This window comes from Artemia franciscana, chromosome 3 (genome assembly GCF_032884065.1).
Source record: "Artemia franciscana chromosome 3, ASM3288406v1, whole genome shotgun sequence".
NCBI classification, from domain to species: domain Eukaryota; kingdom Metazoa; phylum Arthropoda; class Branchiopoda; order Anostraca; family Artemiidae; genus Artemia; species Artemia franciscana.
The window spans coordinates 11,105,626-11,130,508 of NC_088865.1; the positions used below are offsets into that span (position 1 = coordinate 11,105,626).

The 24,883-nt window shown below is 34.5% G+C and overlaps 1 protein-coding gene across 4 annotated transcripts in view; it reads right to left on the minus strand.

The window, feature by feature from the left end:
- The window catches only part of LOC136024876 (phospholipase A and acyltransferase 3-like), an 82,199-nt gene that overhangs the window by 22,700 nt on the left and 34,616 nt on the right, over nt 1–24,883 (minus strand). For all 4 annotated transcript variants that reach the window (XM_065700400.1, XM_065700402.1, XM_065700401.1 and 1 more), the window contains 2 exons: nt 7,878–7,975; nt 556–737 (listed from right to left, as the gene is read on the minus strand). In XM_065700400.1, coding sequence (XP_065556472.1) covers nt 556–737; nt 7,878–7,975 — 280 coding nt within the window. The remainder of the gene's footprint in view (nt 1–555; nt 738–7,877; nt 7,976–24,883) is intronic.

The window sequence follows — 24,883 nt, forward strand, 5'->3', positions numbered from 1 at the left end:
CCGGAATTGGAGCATTACTACTAAATATAAATTTTGAGGGGGAGGAATCGAAAATCCAATGCGCCAGCTGCTATTTAACAGAAGCAGAAAGAAAATATTCGACGGTTAATGTAAAAACGAAATCGTTTTACCTTTAATATTGGCATCAACTCTTGGTAATACTAGATTCTATTTTTATTTAAGATCTTATAGACATTGATATGTATGTTTTATAGACATTATATCTGCATCTATATTTTGTTTCCATCTATAGCCTGATATCTATGTTTTTATATAGATGTTTAAATCTAATACCGTAAGTCCTTATTTGAAATTCTTTGATATGTATTCTAGATATTTCAAAGATATAGCAAATTCTTCAATGGCATTTGCCTATGTTAGCGAATGATACCTGTGAGCACAAGGTAGCAGAAAAGCTTTGTTCTCAGGCAAATCTGCGAGAAGGTAGCAGATTTGCCCAAATGGGTAAGCCTATTAGTTCAATAGTTTGTGATAATCCATTTTGCTTTTAGACAAAAACGTCACAAAAAAAAGAATAAAGGAGAAATATTTTACGCCAGCTTGTACTGGATTTCCGCTATTGTTCTGGCCCTCTGTGAACTTGGATCCACCAGAAAACCAGCGACTGGTTGACCCCAAATTACAGAGGTGCACAACCTCATTTTCGTACTTCGATCCGTTTCCTATATAGACTGCCCAATGTCTATAATGTCCTCTCTCAAATTCCAGCAAATCTCCTATAACAATTAAGGCTTTATTTAACAAGAAATACTTAAAAAGTAAAAAATATTCAGAACATTTTAACAAAATTAATATCATATAAAAATAAATAGTACTTCTAACAAATGGCGTAGGCAACCACGAAAAAAACATGCCCTTCCTTACGAATGAATTAAGCTTCAACAAAATTCAGTTGAATCTCTATTCAGTTGAGTGCAAAAATGACATAGAGACAATATTTTTCCCTTTTACATGGGTTTACCAGGCAATTGATTTACGATGCCTGGGCAATGTGACATATTTAAGCAATCTCTGGTCAGCATCTTCAAAAAAATATTACAAGCCACGCACCTCTTTTTAGCTATCAATTGAACTCAACTTTATCACCGGTTTAAGCGTCTAAAAGCGACAAAGAGAATATTTTAGCTCTTTAACACGGGTTAAGGCCCAACACGGGTTATCAAACCATAGGTTTATTTTGCTTGGACAATGTGAAGAGTTCTTTGACAAAAATATTAGAGGAGCAACATTTTTTTTTTTAATTCATCAATTAATATTGATGCTGATTAATATTTATTTATTCATCCAATAGCTTGTAAGCTAAGACTTATGGTTGAGAATATACATCACAGTAAAAAGAGATGTTTCTTAACTCAGTCTTAAATTTAGGAATGGTAAACGTTGATTATAAAACCTATACCATACCCAATATAGGTTTTTAAATTTGAGTTCTTTTTATGAATATAAAGAAAGATGATGGGATGTGATTTGAGAAAAGATGGAATGAGACGATCTCAAGAGACGGTGCTTGACGTAAATTCAAACTTCTCAATCATTTTCTTACAGTAGAAGACTTTGGCATTCCAATGACTCAATTAAAAAATGCTCACGATCATGCTCAAACTCCACTTAAATCCACTCCCTGTTTGACGTTCATGTCTTGCCGATTTATTTAAATTTATTCAAACAACACTAGCAAAAAAGAAGGAATTTTGCGTAGATCCTTGGAGAAAATTCCAAATAATTTCTTCATAGAGATGCTAGATATTTTCATTATGAGCAATTCAACTTTGATGTAATTGAAATCGAGCTTAAAATTAACATTTACAATAGAAGATTTAGCATTCAAATGATTAATTGAAATGAATTCTTTGTTTATGCTCAAAACTAAATCAAATCCACATGTCCAGTTTGGCAACCATGTCTTACTAATAAATTGAATCACGAAATTATTTGAGCATAGTAGCAAAAAATTTTATTTTTTGAATGAAACAAAAAAAAAATCATTTTTTTTGGGGGGGGAATAAGTTAAAATAGTTTTTTTTGCAAAGCTATTGGACGTTTACACCACCTGTAATATAATTTTGATGAACTATACTTTCTACAGTATTTAATCTTGAAACTACACATACATACATAAAGACAGCATTTCAGCTAGTACTGTCAAGATAGGCCAAAGCTTGGTGTTGAAAGTATTTACATATCTACGACAAAGTTTCATTTTTATTATTATTTTTTTACAGACCAAACAGCAACTCCTAATCAGAATTAATTTTCAGACATATAATCAGAATCTCTAATTTTTGATAAGCCTTTTTTACATCCAATTACAGCTAAATGTTGTGATACAAAAGACATTCAGTTCCTAGGGTTGTCTATTACTCATCACAGGCCATAAACAGTCACTATAAGCCTTTTTTGAGCAGCTTTAAACTTTTTGTATCAATTTTATAATTCTCAAAATTACTTCCTTTTTTTATTCAAGTCTCTCTTCCTTTCTTTTACTTTAAATAATTTCTTAGACCACAGTGACTTTTTATTTGAAAATTTAAAAAATATTATTTTGAACAAAGACAGTGGACAAAGAAATAAAAACATTTTTATTAATAAAAATATCTGAATATTTTGACTTCACATCTGAATATATATATATATATATATATATATATATATATATATATATATATATATGGTATATATATATATATAGTATATATATATATATATATATATATATATATACTAGCTGTTGGGGTGGCGCTTCGCGCCACCTCAACACCTAGTTGGTGGGGGCGCTTCGCGCCCCCCCCCAAGCCCCCCGCGCGCGTAAGTCGTTACGCGCCATATTAGTTACGCGCCATTGTAGTTGTGTCCCTATGTCCCACCTGTGAATATAGATATATATATATATATATATATATATATATATATATATATATATATATATATATATATATATATATATATGTTTTTAACTACGTAAAACTTGCGAATATACAACATTCTTTGCTGTCCCATTGTCTGTGCATATAAATAGATTGTCAGGTTTACCGACTCTTGAACATGCAACATATAATGGTCCATGGGAAAACAATCCGTATTCAGATCTATACCTCATGATTCTAATGATTGCCCTTGAGCTTTGTTGATGGTGATTGCTAATCGACCATTCCCTGAGTCGCCATCGTCATTTATATATCCCCCTGTGCACCCCGGCGTCCCCTTTGTAGTTATGTCCCTGTGTCCCGGTCGTCATTTATATTCCCTGTGTCCCGGTCGTCATTTGTGTCCCGGTGTTCCAGTCTGTGATTTCTCTTTGAGTGTCCCGGTGTCCCGGTCGTCATTTATATCCCCCTGTGCCTCCCGGCGTCCCCATTGTAGTTGTGTCCCTGTGTCCCGGTCGTCATTTATATTCCCTGTGTCCCGGTCGTCATTTGTATCCCGGTGTCCCGGTCTGTATATACATTCGTTTTTTAGTTTTGTTTTTCTCCTTTATTTTTTTCCTTTTTTCTTTTTTTTTCTTTTTTAGTTTATTTAGATTTTTAGATTTTTTAGTTTTTTTATTAGTTTTTAGTTTTTTTGTAGTTTTTACCATTTTTTTATTTTTTTAGTTTTTTTTTTTACTTATGTCCTGGTCGTCATTTATACTCCCTGTGTCCCGGTCGTCATTTGTGTCTCGGTGCTTTGTTGATTGCTAATTTATATTATATTTATATTTATATTTTTTATATTTATTAATATTTTTTTAGTTTTCTTTTTCTCTTATTTTTCAGTTTTTTCCTTTTTTTTAGTTTTTTCTTTTTTAGTTTTTAGTTTTTTTTTGTTTTTTACCTTTTTTTAGTTTTTTTAGTTTTTTAGCTTTTTTAGTTTTTTTTATTAGTTTTTAGTTTTTTTTTAGTTTTTGCCTTTTTTTAGTTTTTTCAGTTTTTTTTTGTTTTTAGTTTTTTACCTTTTTTTAGTTTTTTTTAGTTTTTTAGCTTTTTTAGTTTTTTTTCTTCTTTTGTATTAGTGTGAAATAATTCAGACGTCATATGCGGACAAACACGACGTCACTCGACAGACAGACAGACAGACATAACCCACAAACAACTTATTTTTATATATATTTATTCATATTTTTTTAGTTTTCTTTTTCTCTTTTATTTTTCAGTTTTTTCCTTTTTTTAGTTTTTTTCTTTTTTAGTTTTTAGTTTTTTTTAGTTTTTTACCTTTTTTTAGTTTTTTTAGTTTTTTTAGTTTTTTAGCTTTTTTAGTTTTTTTATTAGTTTTTATTTTTTTTGTAGTTTTTGCCTTTTTTTATTTTTTTCAGTTTTTTTTTAGTTATTAGATTTTTACCTTTTTTTAGTTTTTTTAGTTTTTTAGCTTTTTTAGTTTTTTTTTCTTTTTAGTTTTTTTTTGTAGTTTTTACCTTTTTTAGTTTTTTTCTTCTTTTGTATTAGTGTGAAATAATTCAGACGTCATATGCGGACAAACATGACGTCACCTGATCCACACACAGATCCACACACAGACAACTTATTTTTATATATATAGATATACTATATATATATATATATATATATATACTATATATATATATATATATATACTATATATATATATATATATATATATATATATATATATATATATATATATATATATATATATATATATATATATACATATACTAGCTGTTGACAAAGACCTAGTTGGTGGAGGCGCTTCGCGCCCCACCCCCCCCCCCCCGCGCGCGTAAGTCGTTACGCGCCATATTAGTTACGCGCGATATTAGTTACGCGCCATTGTAGTTGTGTCCCTGTCTCCCACCTGTGAATATAGATATATATATATATATATATATATATATATATATATATATATATATATATATATATATATATATATATATATATATATATATATATATATACATATATATATATATATATATATATATATAAATATATATATATATATATATATATATATATATATATATATATATATATATATATATATATATATCTATATATCTATAAAAATAAGTTGTCTGTGTGTGTGACGTCATGTTTGTGTGTCGACTGATGTCATGAAGTTAGTTGTCGTCATGTTTGTAATGACGATGACGTCATTAAAAGTATTTAAGACATTCGTTCACGGAAAAATGACTGAAGAACCTACAATGGCAACAGCCGAGGAAGCTGCTCAACGAGTCTATGCCAAAAAACTTGCTGCTGATAGAGAAAGTAAGAAAAGAAAGCGTGCCGAGGAATCACAAGAACAGCAAGAAAACAGGCTTGCGGCTGATAGAGAAAGTAAGAAAAGAAAACGTGCCGAGGAATCACAAGAACAGCAAGAAAACAGGCTTGTGGCCAAAGAACGCAAAACCGCGCAATTGATGATTGGGTTTGGGATTTTGACTTGGATAAGGTCATCAATGCCTACCAGATTTAAGTTAAAAAAACAAAGGTTCGGCGATATGTACTTCATAGTGACGCTGAAAAATAAAGAAGAAAAAGAAAACTGAAAAAAGAAAAAAGGTAAAAAACTAAAAAAAAAACTAAAAAGAAAAAACACTCAAAGAGAAATTACAGACCGGGACACAAACGACGACCGAGACAGAGGCATCGCATTGACCCAAACACTTCAAAATTTACTATGTAGTTTATCAGTGATTTCAACTTTTGCCGGAAGACACGGGCCGTAATGTTATGTCTATGAACCGCCGATTGTCCTTGAAGTAAAAGCTGCAGTATCTCGTCCCAAGATTGATTACATGTAAATGTAATAAATAAATCTGGACGACCATAGAGACGAACATACGCAATAGCATCTTGAGCATATTCATGCATATGACGGGGACTGCCAGCATATGACGAAGGTAAAATTGTTAATCTTCCAACGTTTGTGGTATTACCATCATTTATAACTGCATCCCGCAAATGAATGTATTGTTCAGAGCGGAGCTTGGTCTGATTCAGGTGGATATATAGCAAACGTTCTGATTCAATTTTAGCATACATATCAACGACGAATTGGTGAAACAATTGACGGCATTTTAAAATATAATTTTCTTCATCCTGCCGAATCATTAGTCTATAGGAATAATAATGCATTGCACTGCATTTCTTATTCATTTCTTTGTTAGTGGCTGGATTCATCAATTTAATATTAAAGTGATAGCCGTCGGCTCCATCCCAAAAAATGATAGGATATTGTAGGGCATCGTAGCATCGATGAGTTTCAGCAATTCTTAACAACTGAGCGTTTCGCTTATGAAGAATAATATCTCGAGGTAAAAACTGATCACCGACCATAACGATTGCCACTTCGTCGATAGTTGGAGCATTGTATCTACGCACATGTTGGCCAGGAGGCGTTTTGTCAGCGGAAATAACAATTTTATGCGTATCAATAAGCATCAAATCGATGGCTGTTTTGAACAGACGCACTAAATTATTATTTTCGTGGAAAAGATGTTGCAATTGGGAAACGATTGTCCTTTCAACGTTGGGAGAAATTTCGCAACGTGCATTCAATTCAGAATTTCTATCACTGATGAAGTACAATTGTAAAAATTTATGATTCTCGCCTGAGAATGGTAGAAGGGACCCTGCTCTATGATAAATTTGCCCTTTTACTTTGAAAGTAGACATAAATTGATCTGGATTTTCGATTTGGGCTCCAAACGACGTCATTTGGAAACATGAGTTATATTTTCTGATTTGTGACAAAAAACGCTTAGATTCTGACGTAGTTCCAGTAAGGAAAGTCTTCAATGGCTCTGGTGGTGCAGCCAATAGAGGGTTAGCTTTTCCCGAGGCGAAACACATTCCCATTGTTTCACCATTGAATTTCAAGGCCTTGCAATAGGGACAAATTTTAGACATAGTCCCGATTTGAACACATCTACTCAAGCTATAATCATCGACTGGGCTGTACCTGAATGCCAGGCGATAACTTTCAGGTTGCTCTGATTCCTCGGCACGTTTTCTTTTCTTACTTTCTCTATCAGCCTCAAGCCTGTTTCCTTGCTGTTCTTTTGATTCCTCGGCACACTTTCTTTTCTTACTTTCTCTATCAGCAGCAAGTTTTTTAGCATAGACTCTTTGAGCATCTTCCTCGGCTGTTGCCATTGTAAGTTCATCAGTCATTTTACAGTTAAACATTAATAGATTTCTACGTGAACGCATGTCTTAAATATCTTTAATGACGTCACCGTCATAACATAAATGACGACAACTAACTTCATGACGTCAGTCAACACACTAACATGACGTCACCCGACAGACAGACCCACACATCCACAGACAACTTATTTTTATATATATATAGATATATATATATATGTATATATATATATATATATATATATATATATATATATATATATATATATATATATATATATTATACATATATATTATATATATATATATATATATATATATATATATATATATATATATATATATATATATATATATATATATATATACTAGCTGTTGGGGTGGCACTTCGCGCCACCCCAACACCTAGTTGGTGGGGGCACTTCGCGACCCCCAAGCCCCCCCGTGCGCGTAAGTCGTTACGCGCCATTATAGTTGTGTCCCTGTGTCCCCTTCTTGTTTATAAAGGCTTCTGGATGTGAAGCCAAAATATTTGGACTTTTCTTTTATTGTCAGAAGTTTCTTTTTTTTATTGTTTTTATCCACCATCTTTGTTTAGAATATTATATCTGTTTTTAAATATTTTTGCCTATTTAAATTCTTTTACTTTTATGATTTATAATCTTTTCTTACTTTTTTCTTTAAAGGAAAGAAATAAATATTAATTACTAATACTCTAGATAAATATACAAGAGCAAATACTTATGATAAGAAAAATTAACTTACCAATATGGAGCATTTCAGTGAACATGTCTTTCAGAATTTCTACATTTTTGAACCATTCAGAGACAAATCCTTTGCTAGGATATTCTTCTCCAACCGGACTGCAAGAAGAAATATCAATTAAGACAGCATATGCACAATTTTAAATCTGTTTGTTCTCCAAGAAGTTTTATAGCAGCTTACTGTACCTAACTATGTTTAATTCCTAAACATGCATGGATGCAAAGCCATATCAAGAGGGGTTAATCCCCCTCCGGAATATTTGTCTGACTTGCCAAAATGTAACAAAAATGAATATAAACAAATTTTTGATGCATTTTCTAAAGTTTTTCTTGTACCTCCCCCAGCTGGGGCAATCCAGCAATCCTGGACATGGCCCTGCGATCCTGGATATGGCCATGTGCTGTGTGCTGTGTGGACAATCTGCTTCCTTTTGCTCTGTTGCAGAAAAAAAAACAAAAAAAAAAACAGTCGAGTTCCACAAGCAGGTATTGATTGTCACAAGATTTGTGCCAAAAATAGTTGATTGCTTTTTTCAATCACTATTTACAATATATAAACTTAGACATGGGGAATTTTCCAGTGCTTAGAAACATGGTGAAGCAGTGATATTGCCTATGGTATCAATTAATGGAAAGTGGATGATGATGGGCAAATGTGTTTTTTTTGAAGCTTTAGAGAAAGAGAAATTTGGTTATTTTATTTTTTATAAAGAAAATACCAAAAAACCTTTAGGAGTTGCTAAAGTGCTCTAAAGATACTTCCAAAACGACATATAGATTTATTATCCTTGTTATAGGTTCAGCGATAAAAAGGCTGTTAAAAAGAAGACTTGAAGTTATGATGGGCTAGAAGAAGACTCTGAGGAGAATTACAAATATTCAACTTGCTTTGGCAATTATTTTAAGGTAAAAGAATGAAAGTCAAATTAGGGACAAACTGTCAGGTACTATAGCATCTTCTGAACAAAGATTTCTTAATGTTTAAGTTTAAACCACAGCATGTCCAACATCACTGAAAGTAATAGAGTTACCTGATTCAAACTCTCTACTTTAGTGTAACATAGTAATACTATACTAGAATACTATAATAATATTATGATGATAATCTGTGTGGTTGAAAATTAAGTGCAGTATATTAAAAACAAAAATATTAAGGACTGAATTCATAAATCTAAATGCAAGTATTACCAGTCGTTCCAGAAGAAGTTACCTAAAAGAACAATATATAAATTACCTGAATTGGTGTTTAGTCAATCCAGTATTTTGTCATTGAAATTTGAACTCTCATGACCTGTTTTGTTTACGTAATGACGATAGTGGTGAATTGACATCCGTTGCGGAGCGCTATTCTTTTCCTGTACTCAAAATAACGGAGCGCTATCTGTACTTAAGACTATAGAGCGCTATCTGTATTTAAAACAACTGAGCGCTATCCGTACTAGAAAACACGGAGTGTTATTTTTCCTGTACTTGAAAATAACACAGCATTACTTCTCCCATACGCTTCTGAGAAGTTTTGGATCAGGAAGGAGGGAGGAGGCACCCATTTTTGTTTGATTGTAATTTATTTGTGGAAGACACTTACTACAACCTTGTATGCCTTTGAATTGCCCTTGATACGTGACGCACGTTAAGTAGTCTTTCAAATTTTTCTGATCAACGTTGCCGCTTGCTCTGAAATTATGGCGTCCAATAGCTCGAAACGCCCAAAACCCCCAACACCCGAAAAAGGAGTCGATAAGTGTGCTGTCTATGGTTGTGTTCTGAGTGAGTCCTCGCCAGCCATTCAGTGTGGCAAATGTGATAAAAGGCTCTGCGCAACATGTCTAGGAATGAGTATAGCCAAATACAACATTTTCTGTAAAATGAACAAAAGACGTAGAAGTATCTGGACATGCCCATTATGCAAAACGGGTTCTAGTAAACCTGATGTTCCAAATATAGTGAAAAGTACTCTCGACTCCCATTGTAGTGAAACGTGTGACACGTTTGCTGGTTTCAGATCTGATATGCAGACTTCATTGGACACTGTGGGGGCTCAGGTGGAAACACTCGTGACGGCTATACAATCAAAGGTTTCCGTAGATGATATGCAGAAACTTGTCGAAAATTCTATAACCACCCTTCTCGAAACAGACAACCGCAAAATAGTAAGACAAGAGCAAGACAGAAACAGAAGACAACTTAATCTGATTGCCTATGGCATTCCTCTGCAAACCAACGATGCTCAATTCATCTCAACTTACTTAAAAGATGAATTCTCAATTATTGTTGGGGTTATTACCAACTTGAAACGTCTACCTAATGGTAAGAATACAAGTACCCTCAACAGACCCAATCCAATCCTTTTTTCTATAAATGACAACAAAATAAAACTGGAAATATTGAAGACCTCAAGAGCAACAAGGGAGAATATTTCCTTTTTTGCTGATGCATCCAATAAAGACTACCAGAGAAGGAAAGAACTAGTTGAAGAGATGAAGAAGCGTACAGCAGCCAGTGAACAAAACCTTGTCATCCGTGACGGCGCCATCGTGTCAAAAAACGCGATCCCCCAGGGGGAGGGAGTCCTTTCCCCTCTCTCCCGATTGTTCACTAAACTTACCCATATCCCTTGTTAATAGTGTAAATAGTGCATTAAGCCAAGGCAGAAAGACTTGTATAAGTTCAACCTTTGTTTCCGCGGCTTTGGTTTTGAGCTCTGTCTCTTCGTCAAGTGCTGCACTGAATTGTCTGAAACTGACTACATCACTGCTAGCTTAGGCGACGAAAATCTGTAACAGAGTTGCAAAGCCGGAACTAGCAACAGCCCAGCCAGCCAAAGAAAACGGATGCAACTATGAATATTATACACAAACATTGATTCTTTAGTGCCAAAACTTTCAGAACTAAAAGTGTTACTTTATGAAAAGGATGTAGATGTTTTCTGCGTTTGTGAGATGTGTCCTAAGAACTCGTTGACCAAATTGGATGACGCACATACTCAAATCCCTGGATAGTTACTCCTGAGCAACCTAGATAGTAACCTGTGTTGAAGAGGAGTGTCCTTTTGATTGGATTCAAAACTGTGAACATTGGTGTGCTTTTTCGTAGCTCATCAGCTCCGAACCAACTAGTATCTCACCAAGCTGTTTCTAACCTAATACAGATGTTTTGCAATTTAAATTCATCACTTGTGTTTATGGTGATTTCAATATGCCAGAAGTTCGTTGGTTTGAAGGTATTGGGTACTCACCCCCTAATGACCCCTCATACACAACCACCCGAACCCCTGCTGACAACTTCCTATCTCAGATAATAACGCAGCACACTAGATTTAGACATTTGCAACAACCATCATTACTAGACCTCCTTATTACAAATGATCCTGAGAGGATTACTTCCACCTGTTACCTTCCAGGTATTGGTGCAAGTGACCACGTATGCATAATAAACAACATTAATATTAACCATAGTTGTGATGGTAAACTTAAGAGAGCTTTTACAAATTACACTTTGATCCGTGAAGAACTAGCTAACAAATTGGGATGAGGAATTATCAGATAAGACAGACGTTGAATCTAGTTGGAATCACCTTAAGTCTACTTCAGTAGGTGCATGTAGGAAGCATACAAAGGTTTATTGGTCAGATAAACCAAAGACTCTTCCATACCTTCCCAGGAATATTAAGAAAAGTATCAGAAAGAAAAATAGAGCATGGAATAAATATCTAAAATGCAAATGTGACAACCATCACAGCAAATACATCAAGCTCCAAAACAAGCTGAGAAACATGACAAGAAAAGTTATCTGAGACCATGAAGAACCTATTGCAAATAACTCAAAGAAAAACCCTAAAAAATTCTGGTGTTATGTTACAGCCAACAACACTTCCTATCGGCAAACCAACAGGCTAAAAAAAATCAGATGGCTCCAGTACTACGGACCCAAAAGAAATTGCTGATTACATGAATGCCAGCTTTTGCACAAACTTCACCTCTAAAGCCACCTGGTATTACACTCCCAACCATACCTCCTGTAACAGTACATAACCCAATGCCTCCTGTAATAATTACTCAAGAAGATGTATTTAAAATACTAAGAAGTTTAAGCTCCAACAAAGCTGCTGAACCTGATAACCTCCACCCTCAGCTTTTGATAGAATCTACTGCTCAGGTTTCCCTCCCCCTTGCCAGAATATTCAACATGTCCCTGGCCAAAAAGTAAGTACCAAATGACTGGAGAATAGCAAATATTATACCAAATTTTAAGAAAGGTGATAAGGATAACATGGGAAATTATCGACCAGTACGCCTAACCGCAGCCATTTGCAAGATCATGGAAGGTATCATTAATCATGCTCTAATAAACCATTCAGAAGAAAATACTCTTATTAGCAATAGACAACATGCATTTCCCAGGAGCAGGTTAATCGTCACCAACGTTATTCAGTCATATGATCATGCAACTAAAGTTTTAGATATGGGTGAACCGGTCGACATTATCTTACTCAACCAAGCCAAAGCCTTTGACAAAGTTGAACACTCATACCTAATGCTGAAGCTTAAAGCTAACCAGGAGCATAAAGATGTGATTGATTGGATTGGAGCATTCCTAACTGGAAGACCTCAACGCGTCATGATCTACACTGATAATGACAATCCAGTTTTCTCCTCCACTTCCCCAGTCATAAGCGGCGTCCCACAGGGAACCATCCTTGGGCCAACTTTGTTCAGCATATATATTAACGACTGTACAACCTATCTATGCAACCTTTTAACATTATATGCTGACAACTGTAAGCTCATCAGTTTCAGGCCTGCTGAAACTGAAGAAGAAAGAGCCTGCATTCAGCTGGACCTCGACAGGCTATCCTCCTGGTCATCAACTTGGGCCCTACAATTCAATGCAACTAAGAGCAAGGTACCGTACTTAGGGCACAACAACAGCCCCCCCATCCCTACCATATAAGGTGTGATCGGTCGGAAGCAGTTGCCGAGGAGAGAGACTTAGGCGTCATTGTGAGGGGGGATTTAAAATTCCACAGCCACACTCAGGCTCAGGTTGCAAAAGCTAATCGAGCTCTTGGACTAATTAAGCGCTCTTTTGTAACGTTATATGTGGTTACAAAAAGTTATAAATCCCTTGTCTGTCCCCACCTTGAGTTTGGCCTTTCCCCAAAATAAAATGGACACAAGAGCCCTTGAAAGCGTCCAAAGGAGAGCAGCCAAACTGGACCGTGGCTTAAATAATGCCCCTTACCAGGATCGCCTAAGGTCTCTGAGACTTCCAACCCTCACATATCAAAGATATAGAGGAGATGTGATCATGACATGCAAAATTTTCAAATCTAGTCACCTGAACCAGATCTTCACCCCCTCCCTGACTAACAACTCAAGAGGTCACAGTCTGAAGCTTCACCTGCCTGGATGTCGGAGAAGGGAACAGCGTGGCTTCTTTTGCTCAAATTCAAATTTTAGCACTTTTTGAGCTCTTAAAAATGACCAAGACATGGAGAATAAAAAGGCTTAAAACATTGGTCTCAAACTTTGAACATAGCACTCAATGCCTTTTTTATGTTCTTTATCAATATAATAATCGCTTCTATCGTAAATTCAAATTTAAGCACTTTTTGAGCTCTTAAAATTCTTCTTCCTTGAAGCCCAATTTTCAATTCAATTATGCCTTTTTTGGTCAGTTTCTACAAAATAATACTAGGTTTTCTCAGCACCAAAATTATTTATGGTTAGGTTAGGCTAGGTCAAAAAGTGCTTAAATTGGAATTTGCAATAGAAGCAACTAGTATATTTGTAAAGAACATAAAAAAAGTATTGAGTGGTGTACTCAATTTCTTAGTAGGTTAATTATATAAACTGTGAAATATTCACCATTTTCACTTTATAACACAGAGACTTTTAAAGATCATCCATCAAAAGTCAGGGCTATCCAGAGGGAGAAAGAGTGAAGGCAGTTACTTCAATATGCCTTCCCAGGACATACTTTAGTCTACCCCTGAAAGTTTCATTTTCATAGCCTTACCCCTTTCCAAGATAGCCAAAAGTAGCTAAAGTAGAATTTTAACATAGATTAGTTCTGACTAAAGAGTATAATATATTTTCTCTTTCTTGTATTGGCAGATCAAGAGGAAGGGGAATTCTCAATGGGTTCCAAAATGTAAAACACTTAGTAGGCTAGTAACAAAAATTTAAAAACTTGTTACGGGCCTAGTAAAAAAAAACTGCCGAGGAACAAAAAAGAGCTAAGAGCTCATATGGCGCTTGCGACGAGACAGGAAGCGCTAAGAGACAAGAGATCATATGGTATGAGCTCTAGCAAAACTCTATGAATAAATAGATTGATTTAAAAGGAAAATAAGAGGCTTAATGCCGGTCAGGATTTAAAATAAAGCTCTGAGTCACGATGTCCTTCTAAATATTAAAATTCATTAAGATCCGATCACCCAGTCGTATTTTATAAATAACTATTTTTTCTATTTTTTCCTCTCCCTTTAGCCCCCCAGATGGTCTAATCTGGCAAAACGACTTTATCAAGTCAATTTGTGCAGCTCCCTGACACGCCTACCCATTTTCATCGTCCTAGCACGTCCAGAAGCACGAAACTCGCCAAATCACTGAACACCTCCCCCCAACTCAACCAAAGAGAGCGAATCCAGTACGGTTCCGTCAATCACGTATCAAGGACATTTACTTATTCTATCCACCAGGCTTCATCCCGATTCCTCCACTCCAAGTGTTTTCCAAGATTTCCCCCTCCAACTCCCCCAATGTCAAAACATCTGGTCGGGATTTGGAATAAGAGCTCTGAGACTTGATTTCCCTCTAAATATCAAATTTCATTAAGATCCGATCACCTATTCGTAAAATAAAATACCCCAATTTTCACGTTTTCAAAGAATTCCGGTTTCCCCCTCCAACTTCCCCCAAAGTAACAGGATCTGGTCGGAATTTAAAATTAGAGCTTCTAAACCCTTCTAAATATCAAATTTCATTAAGATCAGGTCACCCTTTCGTAAGTTACGAATAGCTCACTTTTCAAAATTACCCCCCCCCCAACTCCACCAAAGACAGCAGATCCGGTCTGATTATGTCAGTCACGTGTCTTAGACAGGTTTTTATTCTTCCCATCCAGTTTCATCCTCATACCACCGCTTTAAGTATTTTCTAAGATTTCCGGTTCCCCTCAACTGCCCCCACCCAATTACAGTGGATCCGGTTGAGATTTAAAATAAGAGATCTGAGTCACTTCTAAATATGAAGTTTCATGAAGATTCGATCACCCGTTTGTAAGTTAAAAATACCTCATTTTTTTAATTTTTCAGAATTAACCCCCCCCCCCAGCTACCCCAAAGAGAGCAGATCCGTTCCGGTTATGTCAATCATGTATCTAGGACTTGTCCTTATTTTTCCCACCAAGTTTTATTCCGATCCCTCCACTCTAAGTGTTTTCCAAGTTTTAGGGTTCCCCCTCCCAACGCCCCCCCAATGTCACCAGATCCGGTCGGGATTTAAGATAAGAGCTCTGAGACACGATATCTTTCTAAATATCAAATTTCATTGAGATCTGATCGCCCGTTCGTAAGTTAAAATACCTCATGTTTTCCAATTTTTCAGAATTAACCCCCCCCCCAAAAAAAAAAATACCCCAAAGAGAGCAGATCCATTCTGGTTATGTCAATCATGTATCTAAGACGTGTGCTTATTTTTCCCACTAAGTTTCATCCCGATCCCTCCACTCTATGTGATTTCCAAGTTTTAGGTTTCCCCCTCCCAACTCCCCCCCCCAATGTCACCAGATCTGTTCGAGATTTAAAATTAAAGCTCTGAGACGCGATATCCTTCTAAATATCAAATTTCATTGAGATCCGATCACCTGTTCGTAAGTTAAAAATACTTCAATTTTTCTATTTTTCCGAATTAACGGGCCACCCAATCCCCCTCCCCCAGATGGTCAAATCGGGAAAAAGACTATTTCTAATTTAATCTGGTCCGGTCCCAGATACGCCTGCCAAATTTCATCGTCCTAGCTTACCTGGAAGTGCCTAAAGTAGCCAAATCAGGACCGACAGACCGACAGAATTTGCGATTGCTATATGTCACTTGGTTAATACCAAGTGCCATAGAAATACCATTTGAAACTCATTCAGGAATAGTAATTATCACTTTCTTATTCTTAATAGGCTAGTTAAATTTTATTTTGATAACAAATTTGTATAAATTTTTGGAAGAAGCATGCCACCCCTCAAAATGACATAATAACAAAAAATGATGCCACTTTTGAGGCGTTTCAAGATCTTTTTGAAATTTCCTGCAATTTTTTTTCAAATGACAATTTGCTATTAAGATTAGGGAAAATAAAAATTATCATTTCTGAACCAACTAGGACTATAGCCTAAATGGCAATTATTCTCACAACCCAGTTCTTTTCAAACTTTTGGTTACTAGGGGCTGTTTTGAGCCCTTTAACAGCTCACAGCATAATTTACCAAAGAACCAACTACTAAATTACGAAAGAGCCAAAAAAAAAGTATAAAGTTATATAATCTAGGCCTATTCACTTAATCTAAGCTTGATCTAGGCTAAATTAGGTTGTAACTGCAAATTTACTGTTTTGAGTATTTAAAAGACTCAAAATGTAATTTACCCCCAAAGCAATTATTAAATAGCCATATAGAAGAACAAAAAAAAGCATCGGTAAAATTCTAATTAATTGACTTCTTGCTATCTTGTAAAAAGGGTTTAGGATAGGAAAATGAAACTTTCAGGGATGAGTCTATAGGCTAAAGTATGTCCTGGGAAGGTATTTAAAAGCACCCACCTCCACTCCTTCTCCCTCTAGAGGGCCCTGAAGTTTGACTACATGATAGGTCTATACCTATTGAAATTTTGACAAAACAACATTTTACCTTAATTTTCAGTTACTAGTTGTTTTTTCTCTTTCTTTAGTTGTGAAAATGCAATTCTAGCTATTTTGTAGAATTTTGAGCCATATAAATGTTTTTTTTTCTTCAAAATTTAGGAAATGTATTTGTATATCTTTAAAAACCTTATAAAATGGAATTGAGCAAAGTTATGAAGCTGAAAACAATTTTACCTGAAATAATTACCTGAAATACTTTTACCCCCTCCTCGTTTGTCTGCTGTGTTAAAAATTCTAAAATAAAAAAAATAAATCGTGCTGAAGAAAACTAACTATTCCAAAATCTAGAAGCATGCTAACTGTGATAAAAATTCTAACACAAAAAAATAAATCGTGCTAATGAAAAATAACGATTTCAAAATCTAGAGGCATGTTAATTGTATTAAAAAATCTAACATAAAAAAAATTAATCGTACTGATGAAAGCTAACGATTCCAAAATCTAAAAGCATATTAACTGTGTTAAAAATTCTAACATAAAAAAAAAAATCGTGCTAATGAAAACGAACGATTCCAAAATCTAGAAGCATGTTAACTGTGTTTAAAATTCTAAAAAAAAAAAAAAAAAAAAAAAAAAAAAAAAAAAAAAAAAAAAAAAAAAAAAAAATCATGCTGATGAAAACGAACGATTCCAAAATCTAGAAGCATGTTAACTATGTTAAAAATTCTAACATAAAAAAATTAATCGTGATGATGAAAAATAACGATTCCATGGACTAGAAGCATGTTAAGTAGTTAAGCGGTTAAATAATTATTTTGGTGATATTCTTTTGAAGATTCTAGCAATTCTGTTTTCCGGGTAAATCTACCAGTGTGTAATGAAAAGAAATAACTTTTCTTACGTCTGTTTCGGTCACAAAACAGTTTTGTTACAACAAAACTGTTTTGATACACAAAAATTTTTAAAAGCAACTAGATTATATTTAAGAGCTAATTGACTCTAAGGAGATAGAAAAAAAAATACTATTGCAGAAAGCTTAGATTAATTTAAATTTTTTGGTGAAACTAAACCTTTAGTGCCAAAACCATGGGAAAACTGCATCAAGGGTGACCCAAAGGGCACACTTGCAAAGTAGCTCAAGTAAAAAATATCCCTCCCACCGGAAATCCTCTAAAGACAAAAAACTTCGTAACCATTGATTGCTACCGGATTTAATCAATAACTGATTGGGAATCACGGTCCATGTTCTACTACGAAAAATTATACACCCTATACTTTCCTCCGCCCCCAAAGATTTGAAATCGACTCTAAAAAAAGCAAAAGCCTAAGTAAGACACTAATCTGTTAACTCTGACTAAGTTTGGTTGTCTTTCCACAAATAGGTCTCAGATCCTAAGCTCCGAAATCGGCTAAAATTGTGTTTTCTCAGAGGTAACACGTTCTCTGTTATTTTTCTCTTGTACAAGACAAAGGCTTAAGCAAGTTTTCAACTTTTAGCAGGTAATTTTTTTTACCATAACCTAATTACAAACTTGAGTAAATGATTATTTTTCAAGTGCCAATTTCTATAGAATTTACCATGTGAAGATGTCACAGGAAATACAGAATTCTGCAAACGAGGGAAATTAACCCCCTTACGACAGGTTTAGGCCATAACATGTTTTTTTTTTCTTTCAGAAAAGTCTATTTTAAACGGACAAAAAGCTGTATTGTGACTTTGCCTCAAAAGGCCATAATGAAGGCAGACTTCCGTTTGAATACTGCTAGCCAGCATGTATAGATCAGGGACAAGCTATGAGTGTCAATTCAGAAAATTGTAGGGGGTGGGTCAAGATTTGTTTTTATTCTTTTTATAATGCAAAAAAAATAAATATATTTTCAGAATCCAAGGGGAATTTCGCTGCCAAAAATCAGAACACCAAAATAAAGATAATTTTCAAAATATAGGGGAGCAATTCATGCCCCTGTGCTGAATGCTGAAGAAAAAAGTTTTAATATTGTGGATAAAAACCTAATAACTACCAATACCTCAAGATAAGGAAGCATGTTTTCTGTTGAAGCAGCTTTATTTCCTGATTTGTTTCTTTTTTCTCAAGACTTAATTATTTTTGTCAAATTATGGCAATCCTCTTGGGTTCCATGAGTTCAGTGGGTAGTCAGAGTTCAACCTGTCAAATTAAACTGTAAGAGCATACATAGTAATAGCAGTTAGCCCAAAAGTTTCAACTTAATACCCCCCGTCGTTCTTGATATATTACTGAGGTGCCTTATTGAAAACCATACACAACGCCTTTTAATTTAGTTTTAAAGCAACACTTAGTTTTAAAGCATAATGGGGCAATTGTATAATTCTGGGGGGTTCACAGACCCAAGATCCCTAAAGACGTAGTTACTGGACTGTTTTACTATGCTGAACAAAATGGCTATCTCAAGATTTTGACGACGTTTTTGGAAAATGAACGGGGATTGAAAGAAGGGCTGCTTGCCCTTCAATCTCTTTTTACTCTTAAAAAGGGCATTAGAACTTTGAATCGAATTAGCTCCTTAAAAATTTTCAATGATATTTCTTACTATTATAGAGTGGGGCTACATATGATACTGCCTATATGCCCCTTAGAAAACGGCGTCATTAGTTATAGTATAAGTATAAACATAGTAACTTTTAGCTAGTTTCAAACCCCCAAAAACTTACTCTCAAAGGTCTGACTTAATAAAATAAGTTGTCCTTAAGATCAGGGCCGTATCCAGGATTTATTTTTCGAGGGGAGGGGAAGTTTTGCAAAAGTATTTTTGGAGGGTGTTTTACAAAAAGAAAAACTTCAAAAAAGCATATAAAATTTGCTTATATTCATTTTTTACGCTTTTAAGAGTCGGACAAAAATTTCGGAGGAGGGGGGGGGTCGAAACTCCTACCCTCTGGATACGGCCATGATTGAGATATTACTCTGTCATCTTTTTGAATGTCCACATGCTCATAGTTTGCTTTGAATTAATTCAGCACTCGCCTTATTTTTCTTTAAAAGCTTCACTTTAATACCCTTACCTTGCGTCGCAGCAATAGTTGTAGCAGCATTAGTAACAGTATGCGCATAGCACCTTTCCGACAGATTCCTTCTCCCTGAACTACAAGCAAGAATAGCCAAGGCATCTGCTGCCACGGGGAGGTTAACTCGTTACCTACGGCGGAAGCCAATTATTAGTCAAAACAAGAAGCTGCGAATCTTCAACGCCCTGGTTGGATCTGTAATTCTTTTTTGAACAGAAACCTGGCAGGCCACAATCACAGCTCTCAAGATCATACACGCATTCCAGACGAAAAGCATTAGCAGGATAGAAAGCCTGAGATAGTTCGACTTCGTCAGCAACGATAAGTTACAACAAACAACGTAGCAGACGCTGTTTTCCATCCAAATAGTGGAGCACGATCTACGATGGTGCGGTGGTCTCCTTAGAATGCCATCACACCTATTTGGAAAAATCGTGCTGGACTTTAACCCCATTGAAGCCGGCAGGAAATGACCCCGCGGAAGACCGAGACACCGATGGTCCGATAGTCTTTTAAAATACTTGATGCTGACATACATCGATGTCCACGACGCATCAGCGTTAGCTGCTGATCACACCAGTTGGAGGAAGCTGTCATCACTCTCTACACTTAACCACGCCCGGCAGGAGACATAAGTCAAGTCAAGTAAGTCATAGTACCTTTGGTTTCTTCGAGATTCCGTTCAACACACGCTGAAGGCTCAATACCATCAACCGTTCCTGAAGCTTTTCTGATGTATCTGCTTGACACCCTGTGTGGGCATAGTTTGTTTTGATTATGTTCCACAGAGTTTCTACACACATATATATATATATATATATATATATATATATATATATATATATATATATATATATATATATATATATATATATTGGCACGTCACGCCCCCCCCCAAGCCCCCCCGCGCGCGTAAGTCGTTACGCACCATATTAGTTACGCGGCAGTGTAGTTGTGTCACTGTGTCCCACCAGTGAATATAGATAGATATATATATATTTTTAACTACGTAAAACTTGCGAATGTACAACATTCTTGGCTGTCCCATTGTCTGTGCATATAAATAGATTGTCAGGTTTACCGACTCTTGAACATGCAACATATAATTGTCCATGGGAAAAACACTCTGTATTCAGATCTATACCTCATTATTCTAATGATTGCCCTTGAGCTTTGTTGATGGTGATTGCTAATCCAACATTCCCTGTGTCCCCGTCGTCATTTATATATCCCCCTGTGCCCCCCGGCGTCCCCGCTGTTGTTGCTTCCCTGTGTCAAGGTCGTCATTTGTGTCCCGGTGTCCCAGTCTGTAATTTCTCTTTGAGTGTCGCGGTCGTCATTTATATTCCCTGTGTCCCGGTCGTCATTTGTGTCCCGGTGCTTTGTTGCTGACACAACAGCAACTTGTTTTTATAAGTTATTTTTAACTCATAAACAACTTATATATATATATATATATATATATATATATATATATATATATATATATATCTATCTATATATATAAAAATAAGTTGTCTGTCTGTGGATGTGTGGATGGATGTGTGGATGGATGTGTCAGGTGACGTCACCTGAAAAAACTGGATTAGGTGACGTCAAAACTGAAAAAACTAAAAAAAGGCAAAAACTACAAAAAAAACTAAAAACTAATAAAAAAAATAAAAAAGCTAAAAAACTAAAAAAACTATAAAGGTAAAAACCAATAAAAAACTAAAAAAAAACTGAAAAAACTAAAAAAAAGGCAAAAACTACAAAAAAAAACTAAAAACTAATAAAAAAAGTAAAAAAGCTAAAAAACTAAAAAAACTAAAAAAACTAAAAAAAGGTAAAAAACTAAAAAAAATAAAAAATAAAAAAAAACTAAAAAAAAGGAAAAAACTGAAAAATAAGCTAAAATAAAGGTAAAAAACCAATAAAAAACTAAAAAAAAAAAGGAAAAAACTAATAAATGACGACACTCAAAGAGAAAGCGACCAGGACAAAAAACTAAAAAAAAAGGCAAAAACTACAAAAAAACTAAAAACTAATAAAAAAAATAAAAAAGCTAAAAAACTAAAAAAACTAAAAAAAGGTAAAAAACTAAAAAAACTAAAAACTAAAAAAAAAACTAAAAAAGGTAAAAACTAAAAGAACTAAAAAAGAAAAAAATAAATGACGACACTCAAAGAGAAAGCGACCAGGACAAAAGGAATGTTCGATTAGCAATCAACAAAGCACCGGGACACAGGGAGTATAAATGACGACCAGGACACAAGTAAAAAAAAAAATTAACAAAACTAAAAAGAAGGTAAAAACTACAAAAAAACTAAAAAGAAAAAAAAACTAAAAACTAATAAAAAAACTAAAAAATCTAAAAATCTAAATAAACTAAAAAAGAAAAAAAAGGAAAAAAATAAAGGAGAAAAACAAAACTAAAAAACGAATGTATATACAGACCGGTACACCGGGATACAAATGACGACCGGGACACAGGGAATATAAATAACGACCGGGACACAGGGACACAACTACAACGGGGACACCGGGGGAAACAGGGGGATATAAATGACGACCGGGACAAAAAAACTAAAAAGAAATAAAAACTAAAAACTAATAAAAAAAACTAAAAAATCTAAAAATCTAAATAAGCTAAAAAAGAAAAAAAAAGGAAAAAAATAAAGGAGAAAAACAAAACTAAAAAACGAATGTATATACAGACCGGGACACCGGGATACAAATGATGACCGGGACCCGGGACACAGGGAATATAAATGACGACCGGGACACAGGGACACAACTACAACGGGGACACCGGGGGAAACAGGGGGATAACCTGACAATCTATTTATATGCAAAGACAATGGGACAGCAAAGAATGTTGTATATTCGCAAGTTTTACGTAGTTAAAACCATATATATATATATATATCTATATTCACAGGTGGGACATAGGGACACAACTACAATGGCGCGTAACTATTATGGCGCGTAACGACTTACGCGCGCGGGGGGGCTTGGGGGGGGCGCGAAGCGCCCCCACCAACTAGGTGTTGGGGTGGCGCGAAGCGCCACCCCAACAGCTAGTATATATATATATATATATATATATATATATATATATATATATATTTTTATATATATAGATATATATATATATATATCTGTCTATATTCACAGGTGGTACATAGGGACACAACTACAATGGCGCGTAACTATTATGGCGCGTAACGACTTACGCGCGCGGGGGGGCTTGGGGGGGGCGCGAAGCGCCCCCACCAACTAGGTGTTGGGGTGGCGCGAAGCGCCACCCCAACAGCTAGTATATATATATATATATATATATATATATATATATATATATATATATATATATATATATATAAATATATAGATTATAACAATAAACAATTATTTATTTATATATATATATATATATATATATATATATATATATATAAATATATAGATTATAACAATAAACAATTATTTATATATATATATATATATATATATATATATATATATATATATATATATATATATATATATATATATATACATATATATATATATATATATATATATATATATATATATATATATATATATATATATATATATATATACATATATATATATATATATATATATATATATATATATATATATATATATATATATATATATATATATATATATATATATACATATATATATATACATATATATATATATATATATATATATACATATATATATATACATATATATATATATATATATATATATATATATATATATATATATATATATATATATATATATATATATATATATATATATATATATATATATATATATATATACTAGCTGTTGGGGTGGCGCTTCGCAACCCCCAAGCCCCCCCCGCGCGTAAGTCCTTACGCGCCATATTAGTTACGCGCCATTGTAGTTGTGTCCCTGTGTCCAACCTGTGAATAGAGATAGATATATATATGTATATATGTTTTTAACTACATAAAACATGCGAATATACAACATTCTTCGCTGTCCTATTGTCCGTGCATAGAAATAGATTGTCAGGTTTACTGACTCTTGAACATGCAACATATAATTGTCCATGGGAAAACAATCCGTATTCAGATCTATACCTCATTATTCTAATGATGTGTCCCTGTGTCCCGGTCGTCATTTATATTCCCTGTGTCCCGGTCGTCATTTGTGTCCCGGTGTCCCAGTTTGTAATTTCTCTTTGAGTGTCCCGGTCGTCATTTATATTCCCTGTGTCCGGGTGTCCCGGTCGTCATTTGTGTCCCGGTCTGTAATTTCTATTCGAACTATCTCTGTGTCCCGGTCGTCATTTATAAATCCCGCCTGTGCCCCCGGCGTCCCCGTTGTAGTTGTGTCCTTGTGTCCCGGTCGTCATTTGTATTCCCTGTGTCCCGGTCGTGATTTATGTCCGGGTGTCCCAGTCGGTAATTTCTCTTTGAGGTTCCCAGACGTCATTTATATTCCCTGTGTCCCGGTCGTCATTTGTGTCCCGGTATGTAATTTCATAAGTTGACAAACATGACGTCAGTCGACAAACAACTTCATGACGCATACAGCTCAATAATTATAATGACGTCAGTCGACAAACATGACGTCACTCGTCACACAAACATGACGTCACTCGACACACACACACACACACAGACAACTTATTTTTATATATATTGATAGATATGTTATATATATATATATATATATATATATATATATATATATATATATATATATATATATATATATATATATATATATATATACATATATATATATATATATATATATATATATATATATATATATATATATATATATATATATATATATATATATATGTAAATTTTCACCTTTTCACCTTAAAGCCCTTAGAATTAATAACAGTAGGAGTTGTAGTAATAGCAATAGAATTAATAGTAGTACCATAAACTTTTCAGTAAAAGTAATAGATGTAGTAATAATAGTAACAGTAGTAGTGGTATGAGTAAAAGCAGCAGCATTAGGATAGAAATATTTTCTTTTGATTAGTTTAATATCCCTAACAACAAGTCTTGTTAGTTTCAAATTGACACCCCAAACTG